Source organism: Podarcis raffonei, chromosome 4, assembly GCF_027172205.1.
Source record: "Podarcis raffonei isolate rPodRaf1 chromosome 4, rPodRaf1.pri, whole genome shotgun sequence".
Classification (NCBI taxonomy): Eukaryota; Metazoa; Chordata; class Lepidosauria; order Squamata; family Lacertidae; genus Podarcis; species Podarcis raffonei.
The window spans coordinates 11,337,413-11,350,043 of record NC_070605.1 but is presented as its reverse complement, the minus strand read 5'-3'; the positions used below and the strand labels follow the sequence as shown (position 1 = coordinate 11,350,043).

The following is a 12,631-nucleotide window of genomic DNA, read 5'->3' as shown; positions in this document are numbered from 1 at the left end:
CCCTACCTGTTTCAAATGGACATTCAGTCCTCTCTCTTTGGTGTTACACTTGGAGTCAAAAAATCAGATTGCAAAGGAGAGACTTGTTAGGTGGATACCACTAGAGACAAAGCAACATATAATATATATGGATTCATACCCTGTTTCCCCTCCTGCCAACCTAGAAGTTCGAAAGGACGAAGTGCAAGTAGATAAATAGATACCGCTCCGGCCGGAAGGTAAACGGCGTTTCCATGCGCTGCTCTGGTTCGCCAGAAGGGCTTAGTCATGCTGGCCACATGACCCGGAAACTGTACGCTGGCTCCCTCGGCCAATAAAGCGAGATGAGCGCCGCAACCCCAGAGTCGGTCACGACTGGACCTAATGGTCAGGGGTCCATTTACCTTTACCTTTTACCCTGTTACCCAGCGTGACACCCCAAATGTTAACCTGTCAGTCTGAAGAAGGTTGCCCTCAACAAGCCCTTCTGACTTCCATGGGAAGGATGCAGAAACTAAATTTCCCTGGGAATAATAATAATAATAATCTTGGAACGCAGCTCCCATTTGCCAAATTGAGTCACCTGCCTGCCAGTTGCTGTTGCCTATTGGACAGTTTCTTAAAGAGCATTTTAAGATGGGAATCAAATGGGAAGGCTGGAGCTGTCCTGAAACATTTCACTTTCTGGGAAAAGCAGACGTGTTGTGAATATGACCGGATGTTGCAGTTCGCAGACTAAATTTGCACGGTTCCTTCTCTCCTTCAACCCCACGCCCTCTCCCTTGCACAGAAACAGAGGCTTCTTCAGAATACAGCGACGAAGACTACCTGGAAACGCGGCGGAGGAGATCTCGGCGCAATCAGAAGAGGCAAGTCAACTACAAAGAGGATTCTGAAAGCGACGGCTCTCAGAAGACCTTCCGATACGGGAAAGAGCTCAGAAGGATCCACAAGCGCAGGCTTTCCAGCTCGGACAGCGAAGGTAAAATAAAAGGGTTGCCTTGTAGTGCAAATTTAGTAGAGCTTTTTACACGTACCCCCGCAGAGAGGGAGAGAGCTGAGCCCAAAGGCCAGGTTGAAGAGGAACGTTTTCGCCAGGTGCCTAAAGGTGTATAATGAAGGCGCCAGGTGAACATCCCTGGGGAGCGCATTCCAGAGACAGGGAGCCACTGCAGAGAAGGCCCCGTTCTTGTGTTGCCACCCTCTGGACCTCTCGTGGAGGAGGCACACAAAGAAGGGCCTCAGAAGGTGATCTCAGGGTCTGGGTTGGTTCCTATAGGGAGAAACGGTGCTTGGGGTATTCTTCAGAAGGGCTTCCTTCTGAATAAGCAAGCTTAGGATCGTGTTTTCATGTGGCCTTAGTAGCCAAAATATTGATCCAGGTGTTTGATGTGGGCCCTTCAGAAGTGTAAAGCCTTTAATAAGGAAGAGCTTAAGAGTTTTGAACTTTTGAGTATAGCAAAGATTCAGAACTAGTAAAGTCTCTAGCCAATGTTTTGGGCTACAATTCCCATCAGCTGCAGCCAGCACTGAAACCATGGAATGGTTGATCCTACATATTCATACCAAACACCGCCTTTGTAAATAATGAATGTACAGTGGTACCTCGGGTTAAGTACTTAATTCGTTCCGGAGGTCTGTACTTAACCTGAAACTGTTCTTAACTTTAGCTAATGGGGCCTCCTGCTGCTGCTGCTGCTGCGCCGCCAGAGCACGATTTCTGTTCTCATCCTGAAGCAAAGTTCTTAACCTGAAGCACTATTTCTGGGTTAGCAGAGTGTGTAACCTGAAGCGTATGTAACCTGAGGTACCACTGTATAGCAAAGATTCAGAACTAGTGAAGTCTCTAGCTGATGTTTTGGGCTGCAACTCCCATCAGCTGCAGCCAGCACTGAAACCATGGAATGGTTGATCCTATGTATTCATACCAAACACCGCCTTTGTAAATAACTAATGTATTGAGTCTCATTTCTAAAGGAGATTTGAGAGAGCTACAGAAGGGAGATTTGGGGGCAGCTTTTAAGGGAAAGGGGCATGGGATGATGTATGATAAAAGTACGAGCGCTCCCCCATTGTATGGATGCCATGAAAACACATGGAGTGTGGTTTAACTATTATACTGCACCATTGATTGGTGCCCACCAGTCTTCTGTGTTGCAGTTTTTATTTTCTGGTGGAAGCCCGCCTCCTTCCGGTTCAAGCAGCTTGCATGCGGAGCGTTCTGTGTAAACACAGGAGAGCGATGATAGCTGTTGCATGCCTTCAGATTTTGCTAACGGCTTTAAGTCTGATGCTTGTTCCAGAGAGCTACGTGTCTAAGAACTCTGAAGACGATAAACCCACCCAGGTGTCAAAGAGATCCGTTCGGAAGCGCAGCCACAGCACGGACGAGTACTCGGAGGACGAGGACGGGGACAAGGAGGAGCGGCCCGTCCGGAAGCGGCTGAATCGCATCGAGACAGACGACGACGACAACTGCAGCAGCGCCAGCGAGGAGGCAAGCAAGCAAGTGCCTGCCGCCAGGCCTTCGGCAGCCCATGGCCCGCAAGACGTCACCAAGAAGCCCTACCGGATAGAAAGCGACGACGAGGATGACTTTGATAACGTCGGGAAGGTCGAAAGCCCGTTGGACTACAGCCTGGTGGACTTGCCGTCCACCAACGGACAGAGTCCTGGGAAAACCATCGAGAACTTGATTGGCAAGCCCAGCGAGAAAGCTCCCGCCCCCAAGGACAGCACAGCCAATGCCAGCTTGGCACCCAACGGGACGAGTGGCGGCCAGGAGGCAGGAGGACCAGAAGAAGACGAGGACGAACTTTTGCGAGTGACTGACCTTGTTGATTACGTCTGTAACAGTGAACAGTTATAAGACTTCCATTTTTGTGCTAATTTATTCCACGGTAGCTCATACCAGTGGGCCAGTTATTAAAAGGTGTTTTATTTTTCCTAGAAAACTCTCCACTACAGTATCACTTTTTAGCAGTCAAAAATTTCACCAGTCCTGCAGTTCGGGGTTATTTTTTCTCTCTCCATCCCACCCCCTTCAACCCCCGGTGAAGTGACCAGTCGTCGTTTTCTCGGAACTCTCTCTCCCCCTTTTTTTTGTGGTGGAAATGATAATTACTATAATTTCCCTATTCTGATTTACTGCCTCCTCCACCTTTCACCCACTCCCGCAGTCCAGGTTAACTTCATCCACATGCAGACCTTGGTAGTAAATGAGAGATTTGTATATTTTTGACTTTATATTTCCTGAGTGCACACAAATTGGGGGGGACGGGGGGCAGGGAGGCTGAAAGGAAGCATTCCAAGTTGGTCAGGGCCCAAAATCTGAACTGTGGTGGGATGGAGGGGGGGGATGTCGTGGGGGGGATGTTGGGGGTACAGAAGCACTTGTACTCAAACTTTTTCATAGGAGATATATATTCTATTTAAATGTTCACAACTTAGATTACAATTTAACATGCAGTTTTAAGGGGGGGGGGAATCTTTACTGTTGCATTTTGTGACTTGTGGGTTAACTTGCCATAGTTCCTTTTAGTAAATCACTTTCCCGAAAAGCAACCTTGGTTAGAGAGAGAGAGAGAGGAAGAAAAAGCTCTCACATAAAATCATTTGATTCAAAGCTTCCCCAACCCATAATAATTTAACTTTTTAAAGTATTTTGTACAGTAAAAAGTGTAAAGCTATATAATGAGCTTTTGACAATTTGGAGCCATGCTAGCAGCGAGTTGATAACGAGGCTCTTCTTTTTAATGCGTTAAATCTGCCTGATGGTCTCCGCGTAGGATAACCTCTTGGGAGGAGATGCAGTTTTTGCTGTGAACAGGTGACGGGGCTCCTGTAAAGAGATAACTGGCCGCTTTTAAAAACCCTTTCTGTGCTCTTAGAATCTACTTCAAATTGAAGTACGCAAATGAAGCAGTTTCCCTTCTGGGAGGCTGTGTGTGTGTGTGTGTAAGATTAATTTTACTTATCAGTCTGGATGTTCTAGCAGATTTTGACAGTAGTTAACTGGCCTATAGGCTCCTTCGTGTTTTTAATATGCATTTTAATAGTTGCCGCGTGACCAACTGATTTCTAAAGCAGGACATTTCTGGGGGAAATGCATGACCCCCCCCCTTCCCTGCAAGAAACTCCTGCTGTTGGAACTTGGGCAACATAACTCTGGGTGTGAGTGCCTGCTCTCTACTTTAAGAAAAAGTTTCTCTGCCCATTTTATAGCCAGTCAAACAAGAATACAGCTGGCCATGGTGTTTGCCACTTCATTCTTTCAGATGTGTGTCAGGCTCTGTTACGTTCTCTTGTCTTGTCTTTCTTTTTCTTTCTACACTATTTTTCACACAGATGGTTGGAAGAATACTCTGCAGAGCTTTGAAATCCAAAACGGCCATTTTACTCTGGTTTTCTTTTTCTCCTCCCCCTCAAAACAGGGTTTTGTACTTTATTCTGGTGCTGGCTCCATTGCTGGCAATGGCTGCCACCAGTCTTGCTGTGGGCATTGAGTTGACAGCTCTTCTTCCCTTGAATTATTTTTTTTTAGGCGTTCGTCTGTAGCTGAGCACTTCCGTGTTGTTTGTTTGTCTGTTCCATTGTGATTTTAACCGTGGCATTAGGCCTGTATAAAATACCTCGCACGAAAACCTTGGCTTCCCCAATTTTTAATTTTTTTTTAATGGCCTTTAATTCATCTTTGGTTCCCTCTTTTCTCTCCCCTCCCCCTGCTCCCGATATCCGCTCTCTGTACATGATAGCCACTCCACCAATTGTATTCTAGCAATGTGTATCTTCCACCTTTAGAATTCTAGAGCCCTCGGACCTTAAAAAAAAAATACTAGCTTCCCCAAGCGGTGTTTTATGTAGTTAACAAAGCAAAGCCTCCCAGGTTGTATCGCATTACTTTGTTAGCAGCCATCTATTTGAATAAGAGAATAAAGTTAAAAAGCCGCACAAATGCTGAAATCGTTCTTTAAACTGGTCCGTCATTGTTTCCTTCTGCTTGAGCACAGCACCTTTTCGCTCTCTGGGTTTGCAGCAGAGCAGCCCACGGTCGTTAATATTCCTCAGCTAATGCAATTTCATGTATTACTATTTTTAAAAATAATTTTAGAAGATGCAGGACCTTGAAATCATCTTGTTCCCAAGAAGCAAGCAAATACTCTGTACCTGCACTCAGAAAAAGCAAAATGTACATTCCCAGTTCTGGTTGGCGATTAAATTTTTAGATGCCATATCTTGGAACTCTAGATGATGGCTGGGAAGATCACCAGCATTTAACTGCCCATTGACTGGCTCACACATGACTCAAGATGCAGGCAGAGGGTAGCTTGAACCTCCTTTTTCACTAGTGTGAACTGGCTATGTGAGATCTCCTCTCCTCACTCCCAATTGCCTGACGTTTGCCTTGCTATTAGGAGTGAGGACATTATGTAAGGAGACGTCTCTGGAAGAGCATTTGTAACTGTTCACACTGGGGAGTAGGAAAAAGAATATTGGATCCCCTTTTTTTGCATGATAAAACTTCTGAGGTGCGCAAGGGTACTTGACCCCAGGGCCATCTCAGAAGTCTCTGGGGGCAGGATGAAGCCTTGGCCTACCCATTCCCAATTGCACATGTGTCTTTTCTCAGAAAAGGACTCCTGCTATCCCTCCTACATTGCATTTTTCACTGACCTTTAAGAGTGTCGTGTGTGTACCTGCAACTTCTTGAAAACAGAAGCCTCCTCAAGGAGCTCCTTCATCAATACTTGCACTGTGGTTCTCTAGTTCTTGTCTAACCAAGCCAGAGGCATCATTTGGGTGCTTGGCACCATCACCTCTCCAGCCCTGGTGGGTATTAAGTGCTTGGCCAGTAACGTGTAATGGACATTTGTGGCATAGAGGCAACTTTGAGCTGTTGCTAGCAGTCAAACGGGACGAAGGGAACTAGCTGAAAGCTTGGCTTGTGATGGCTTTGCCGAATGGACTTCAGGAGTTGTGTTTGAGAGAATTGTTAAGAACTCCACCAGGAACCCCTGGAAGCAAGAGCATCGGTTATTGATATAAGTTTGCAGTGTTAGTGCTTCTGATGTTGGCAATAGTTGGAGGTATCAAACTAGAAAGGCATGCAGAGGGCTTGCAAGTAGGACAGTAGAATTGCCCTGGAAGAAAGGAGAGTGTTGGATATGTACTGTTTGTGTTGTATAAGGCACATTTGATGCTTCATGCACAAATAAATTCTGGTAGAGTCTCTTGAAAAGGACTTTTGCTTGTTGGCTATTAATTTAGGAAGTTATTCTAGCATGAAGTGCTAGAGCTAACCTTGGTGATCGCATTGACTTGCGTCTGATGCCCTCCAGTGAAAATCAGGACCAAGTAGACTTGGTCTTCTTTGAGCTAATCAGAGCATGGACTTGTTCCCTCTTCTCTCCCCATTTTTCAGATTCTTGCCAAAAGCAAAGTGACAACTCCCCTCCCCATCTGTCTCGTTTTAGGGAACAGCTCTTGGCTGGAGTCATAGGATGGTAGTCAGTTGAGCTTTACTTGGAGTAGACCCGTTGAAATGAGTGAACATGACTAACTTGGGCCCATCAGTTTCGATAGGTCTGCTGGTTGAATGCCATCCATAGTCTTTTCTGTTGCCTGGCCTTGTCTGGTTGTCAGAACATACTCATGGCTTTTGAGTAGAAGATGGCCTCTCTCTTTCCACGCAGCTGCACTGTTGGAAGATTTGAGCTGCCCTCTCAAGGCAAGCAGTGAATTGAGAATGAATGACTCCCCAATGGACATAGATTGAACCTTAGAAAGGCAGCAGAATTTGAAGAGAGGAAGCCAACGAGAAATTGGTGAAAAGTGCTTCTTCTTCTCAAGGCGGGTTTCCACCGTTCTGCAGCAACGTGAGTTTTTAGTAAGAGGGCCAGAGAGCAAGCCCCACGCAGCTTTGTGTAGCAGAGAGGGTACAGGAAAATACTCATTTGACTTCCACGCCAACAAAGGTAAACATTTTTATAGTGACTAATGTGGCAGGCAAATGGTTCGTCGCTGCAGGTTTGCATTCCCTAAGATGCTAGGAAGGCCACCTTGTTATGCTTTTTGTAATTTTATCTCGGCTAAGTTTTGTTTCTTGGACTGCCATTGGTGGACGATCAGCTATCCAATTTATCTCTCCAGCTTAGTGTGAAAAGCTGAAATACAGATCTTAATGGCATATTTGTCCAAAGTCTGGTTCATTATTTTTTTTAAAGAATTAATCATTCAAGTAACAATGGTCACTGGAAGGCCAGTAATTTGAAAGGCAAGTCCTGCTACTTTGTTTAGGAGATATTTTGTGTTACTGTGTTGCATTAACACTATTCGCTATGCACAAATGTGTGTGTTACTGTGTTAACAGTAATGTTATACGTGAAACACCCTTTGTATGTTTTGCTAATTCTTTAAGAAGTGGTTCATTCTGGTTGAATTTGGAAAAGGCAGTCCTAGTAGTGTTCCTCCCCCCCCCCAAACTGAAGATCAGAAATATTTCCTCACAAATAATTTCACTTTGAATTGACAGGGATGCACATATCCTGTATGTGTGCATGTTTTCTTGGAAGCGAGACCCACTGAGTTAAAGTGGGACTTAATCACAAATCAGTGTGCATAGGATTGCACACTGGTAAATAACTTACTGGTAAATAATCATTATCGATTTAAGATCTGTTTCATTTACCTTTTCAACGGGACCTGCAAAGCAAGAATGGGAACTTTCTCCCAGTATATTGATTGAAACCCTTCTTAAACTCCTAAATTTTATGCTTCCCTTTGGGAAGAGACCAGAGGATTCAAAATGTTTGGAAAGCTCTTCAGAGTTTACATTATGCCACACCTCACAGCTGATGCATTATGTTCTGTAGCTTGTTGAGCAGATTTTGATGGTCTCCCTTTAAGGTTTGCCTTTTCGTCCGGCCGTTTGTGGGCTCGTTTTTACGTTTGGGTGGACGTACCTCCCTCCCAAATTAGTGTGCAATCTCACTTCCTCCGTGGAGACGTGCGGGGGATGTTCAGCACCACAAGCTCTCTCTATTCTGCACTCGCAGTTTCCATCCCAGTTTTATCCCTTCTCCTTGAATAGACTGAACCTGTAGTACATAAGTACCGGGGGGGGGGGCGAATAGAGAATGGTAGGGAGCCCCAATTCCAGCCCCTTAAACCTGTTGCCCCCAGATCATTGCTTGCTGAACCAGTATCCCAAGTCCTGTTTGATCTAATGCACAATGTAAATGATGGAGACATTCCCACTTGTAATCATGGAACCATAAATACGTTTTGTTTTGCAAACGTAAGCAAGCCAGCGGAAGGAGGAAGCAGAGGTTTGCAAAGGCCAGGGAACTTGGTGTGTGTGTCTCAGCTTTGAATCGCTGCCGATTGAATGCTGCTATATCCATTGACTGGGATTTGATTGGGGATGCCTGGCAGAAATAATATTCTAGCCTTGTTATGGTGGCGGACTTGTTGCAAGGCCCTGGGTACTGTGCATTCAAATACATGGTGTGCAGGTTTCCGGCTTGGGAAATGCTTCTGAGACTTTAAAATGGGGATGACTCTATGCTTGGGTGTGTGTGTGTGTGTGTGTGTGTGTGTGTGTGTGCGCGTGCGCTTATATAGATATATCTACCCATACAGATGTGCGCACACACACAAAGGGCAGCAGACACACAGCCCCGATTAAACAGAAGTCACTGATCCAGATGTTAAAGGGCTTTTCCCTGCCTCCCAGCTAAAAATATGAATGTTACCAAACAATAGGCATGTCATATTGCTACCCTGCGTAAAGTGTTGCCCTGCAAACCGTATTGTTAAACTGAACATGAGAAATCTGTAGTGTGTGTGATTTCTCTGGTACTATATGTGTGTCTTTTAAATTGTTGTACGCCTGTGTCACAGTTTTAATATCTGTGTGTGGGCAAATTTGACTGAATACATGTTCAGGTGTCAGTGGGGTTTCAATGCTTAGCCATGGTTTCTTGGAAAAACCTAGAAATGGATGTTTTGATCTATCCCCCTCCCTAAAAATCATGTCTGGGGTGCAGCTCTGCTACTATGAAGCAAGCAGAGTTTAATCAGTCACCTTTAAACATGTGCATTGAAGGAAGCTACCCAAAGGAATTGTGGCTTTGGTCCGTCCCTAAAGTGATGCAGAAGGAGGTGACAGAAACCTGGACTTGTACCACCTGAGAGACGGCATGCAAGCGAGATGATTTTTAAAGGTTTTCCTACATAACAAGCACCCTCTGCAGAGTAAATGTGCATCCCTGTATGGTGTTTTCTTTTTGTTTTCAGGATGAAGGAACATTCAGAACTCTTACCCATCGCATGCAGTCTGAAGTAGTGCAGTCCAGAATTCTGCCAGCTTAATTCTGCATAGTTTCAGAACATCTCTTGACTTCTTCCAAATCTACACGGTCGGTTAAAAAACCTTTTAAAGGATCTAAGTCTCCCCGCCACCAGTCCTCAATGTGTTAAAGGCATCCTGACAATTGGATGCCTTTAATAAACTAATTTAGTATTGCGTGGTGGGAAAATGTCTGCCTTTTCTTTCTTTCTTTCTTTCTTTCTTTCTTTCTTTCTTTCTTTCTTTCTTTCTTTCTTTTTCTTTCTTTCTTCTCCCACCTTAAAACTTTGCGACTTATCCAGCATAAATGACATACTCTATCCTCTTTTGATTTCAACAGGAGTGTGTTCAGGATGGATGTAACTATCACATTGAACTTTCGCTTGGCTTGATTATGTCAGCCCTCCAAACAAAATAGCCAGTAAACAGCTGCCTTTAGTCTAAACTTAAAATAGCACTGTTTGGAATGTTTCATAAATTGCATACAATTGAAACAGGGCTTTGGGTGGTGTGAAGCAGAGCAGCCGAAGATTGGGATTTCTGCAATGCCGTGTGTATGTGAAAGATTTAAAGGCCTAATTAAAGCTGTGCAACAAGAGAATATCTTAGCAGTTCCTTGATTTGCAAAATCCAAGCTAGCAATTCTGGGGAATTCTATGTGGGTTTTCTTACTTGTTAGATGGAAATTTCTCTCTTTTGAGCAACTGCTGTTGGGATAATGGGTTTTGTTCATGTGCTGTGGCGAGGGGGACCTTTAGCAACACTACCATTGCCCTATATTAAACAGCAAACCTGCATTTCCTAGCCAGAAACTTGTTGTTTTGTCTGCTGTATATTTGTGCCTGTTGTTGATGCAGCCAGAACAGAAACAGTCAAGCATTTAATTGTCTCTCTACTCTCCCACCTGCACTGTCCAGCATTGTGAGCAAGAGTTAATTTTCACACCCCTTCTAGTTACAGCCAGAGAAATATTTCCCCATGCTTGTGTAGGTGTTGCCCATATTTGTGCACTTGCCCAATGTTCCCATTCTTCCTCCTGTTCCTAGAATTTAAGTTCACTTTTTACAAAAATGAAATCATCTTGTCTGGAATTACGTTCTATCTTGACAGTCAAGATCTGCTGAAATATTATTTGGTCAGTCCATAACCCTTACATCGTTTCGTGATCCTGCACTCCTCCTGTGCGCAGTCTCCCTCTCCTCTCCTCTCCTCACTCAGCCCAATTTAATCAACTAGTGACACATTTCATTTAAGTCAGTTGACAGTCAGTGCCCAGTCAGGGTAGGGGAGCCTGTGCTGTTTTGTCGGCTGCTCCAGGGACTTCAGCAGTGGTGATTCAATGCAAAATTCCCCAGAGAGATCAAGCTAGGAACAAAGGTAACACACACCTGCAAGAATACCTCGTGCTTGGCTCCCATGGTGAATTCAGGTAGATACTGTGAGCTGGGTTCTGCCTGCCTGCCTTTGCCCGCTTGTGTACGTGTTTGTGTGTACTTTATCGCGCTTCCTGCATTGTCAAGTTTCATGGAGGAGAGGAAGGCATGCATCTTGCAGACTGATTTTAGTTCTCAAAAGGCAGCGTCCCCGTCTGTAGCTTAACATTTCATTCTCTGTTACCATAAGACAATTGCATGCATTTTTGTGGATCATCCCCCCGCCCCAGCAAGATTATTGGGTACATATTCTGGCCGAAAGGGCAGTGAGGCAGCATTGGTGGGGCCTCACTCTGGCACACTTTAGCAGACTAAGTTCACCACCAATCTGTTCTAAGGGAGTGAAGTTTCTCCCTTAGACAGGGGACAGTAAGCCTAAGCTGTTGGCTTGTTGTGTAACAGTGAGAGGCAGATACTTCTCTTCCTAACCAGGACTAAAGTTTTGACATGATAGCAAAGCCAAGCCCCCATAGAAATGCTTTGCCTTTTTTTGTTTCCCCTTTTGCTACTGTACACAAACTTTGCAAATCTTGCCCGGCATGTAATGCAACACGAATTAAAGCGTTGCACCTTTCCCTTGCATAGATACGACTTTCGTTTCAGGGGGCGGGCAGCGAGCCGTCGGCCAGTTTCTTAGCTCTTCTCTACAGAAATTTGCCTCTTTGTTCCACGAGGAAAAGCCACGTCAGGCGAAAGGTGGCTGGTTGGTGGCATAGCTTTCGGCTGCTGCTCATTGTCTTGTATACGGTTCAGTAGAACTTGTGCAAATATCTGCTAGACCAGGGGTGGAGAATATCTCGTTGGACACAAATTCCCATCTGGTTTTTCAGCCAGCATGGCCAGTGGTCAAGGATTATGGGAGCTGTAGTCTAGTTGTCTCTGCAGGGCCACCTGTTCCCCATTATTGCGCTAGTGAACTGTTGTTTCAATACACTTTATTTTTTGGGGGGAAATAAAAACTAGGTGACGTTTTTCAGACAAGTCTTGCAAACTACTCTATATTATTTGTGCTCTGTCTGTACCCCAGGGGACGGCGTCTCATACTTCCCATGCCTGTACCTTTTCCTTGTGGGGAAAGGAGTGTGCGCCTTTGTACAGTGGAGGAGGTTCAATTTATGCAGCCCCTTCTCTTCTTTTGAGGACTTGTACCGATTGGGCTTCTGCAAATGTTACAAGGTGTGTGTGTTGGTGCAGCTCACAGGTCTGGCTTGGAGCCATGTGTGCACTGATCAGCCTGGCAAAGTAATTTTCTGGTGCAGTGCCGTGTCATTGTATTTTAAAATTAGAGCTTTCTCAATCTTGACCTTCGCCATTGAATTGGAGCCTCTTCTTTGCAACCGCCCAGCCCAAATGCTTACATCTTGGGTTAAATGCAATCTGCCAAGGGTCTTCTCTGATGTCTCCCTTAATTTAGCAGAGCTGCACTGAAGCTGAGCAATGGAGACAGCAACCTTTGGGAGCAGAGAGCAACTCTAGCACTACTGCATGACCAGAATTTTTTCACCTTTCACCTTTTTCCTTCCCATACCCCATTCACTATAAAAGTAATATTGGTAAATCTGGGGGGGGGGGACCTGCTTTGGCCAGTCTCTGCTAAAACAAATTATTGTACACGGTGTTTAGTAAAAAAGAAAAATCATGAATTGCTTGCATTTTGAAAGGACACCGGGGTTTTTATGTGTTGCCTGTGCATTTTAAGGCTGTTTCATGACAAAGCCTGCATAGTTGCTGCAGAAGTTGACGCCTCTTTGTTTGGTCTATTTTCCAGCCCAGTGCATTATTGGCAGAATCTGCATTGCGCTTGAGAAGTGATGGTGCACCTGTATTTTCCCTTGCGAAGATCATTTCCATGCTTTTTGTTCCTTTAAAG

General features: G+C 44.9%; 1 protein-coding gene across 2 annotated transcripts in view; it reads left to right on the top strand.

Moving 5' to 3' along the window:
- The window catches only part of RSF1 (remodeling and spacing factor 1), a 46,813-nt gene extending 39,206 nt beyond the window's left edge, over nucleotides 1-7,607 (top strand). The window contains exons 15-16 of one of the 2 annotated variants that reach the window (XM_053385133.1): nucleotides 776-961; nucleotides 2,283-7,607. In XM_053385133.1, coding sequence (XP_053241108.1) covers nucleotides 776-961; nucleotides 2,283-2,848 — 752 coding nt within the window. In that variant the 3' untranslated portion in view covers nucleotides 2,849-7,607. Of the gene's footprint in view, nucleotides 1-769; nucleotides 962-2,282 lie in introns of both variants that reach the window. The other variant, XM_053385132.1, reaches the window with a different exon arrangement.
- Nucleotides 7,608-12,631: the final 5,024 nt, after the last annotated feature.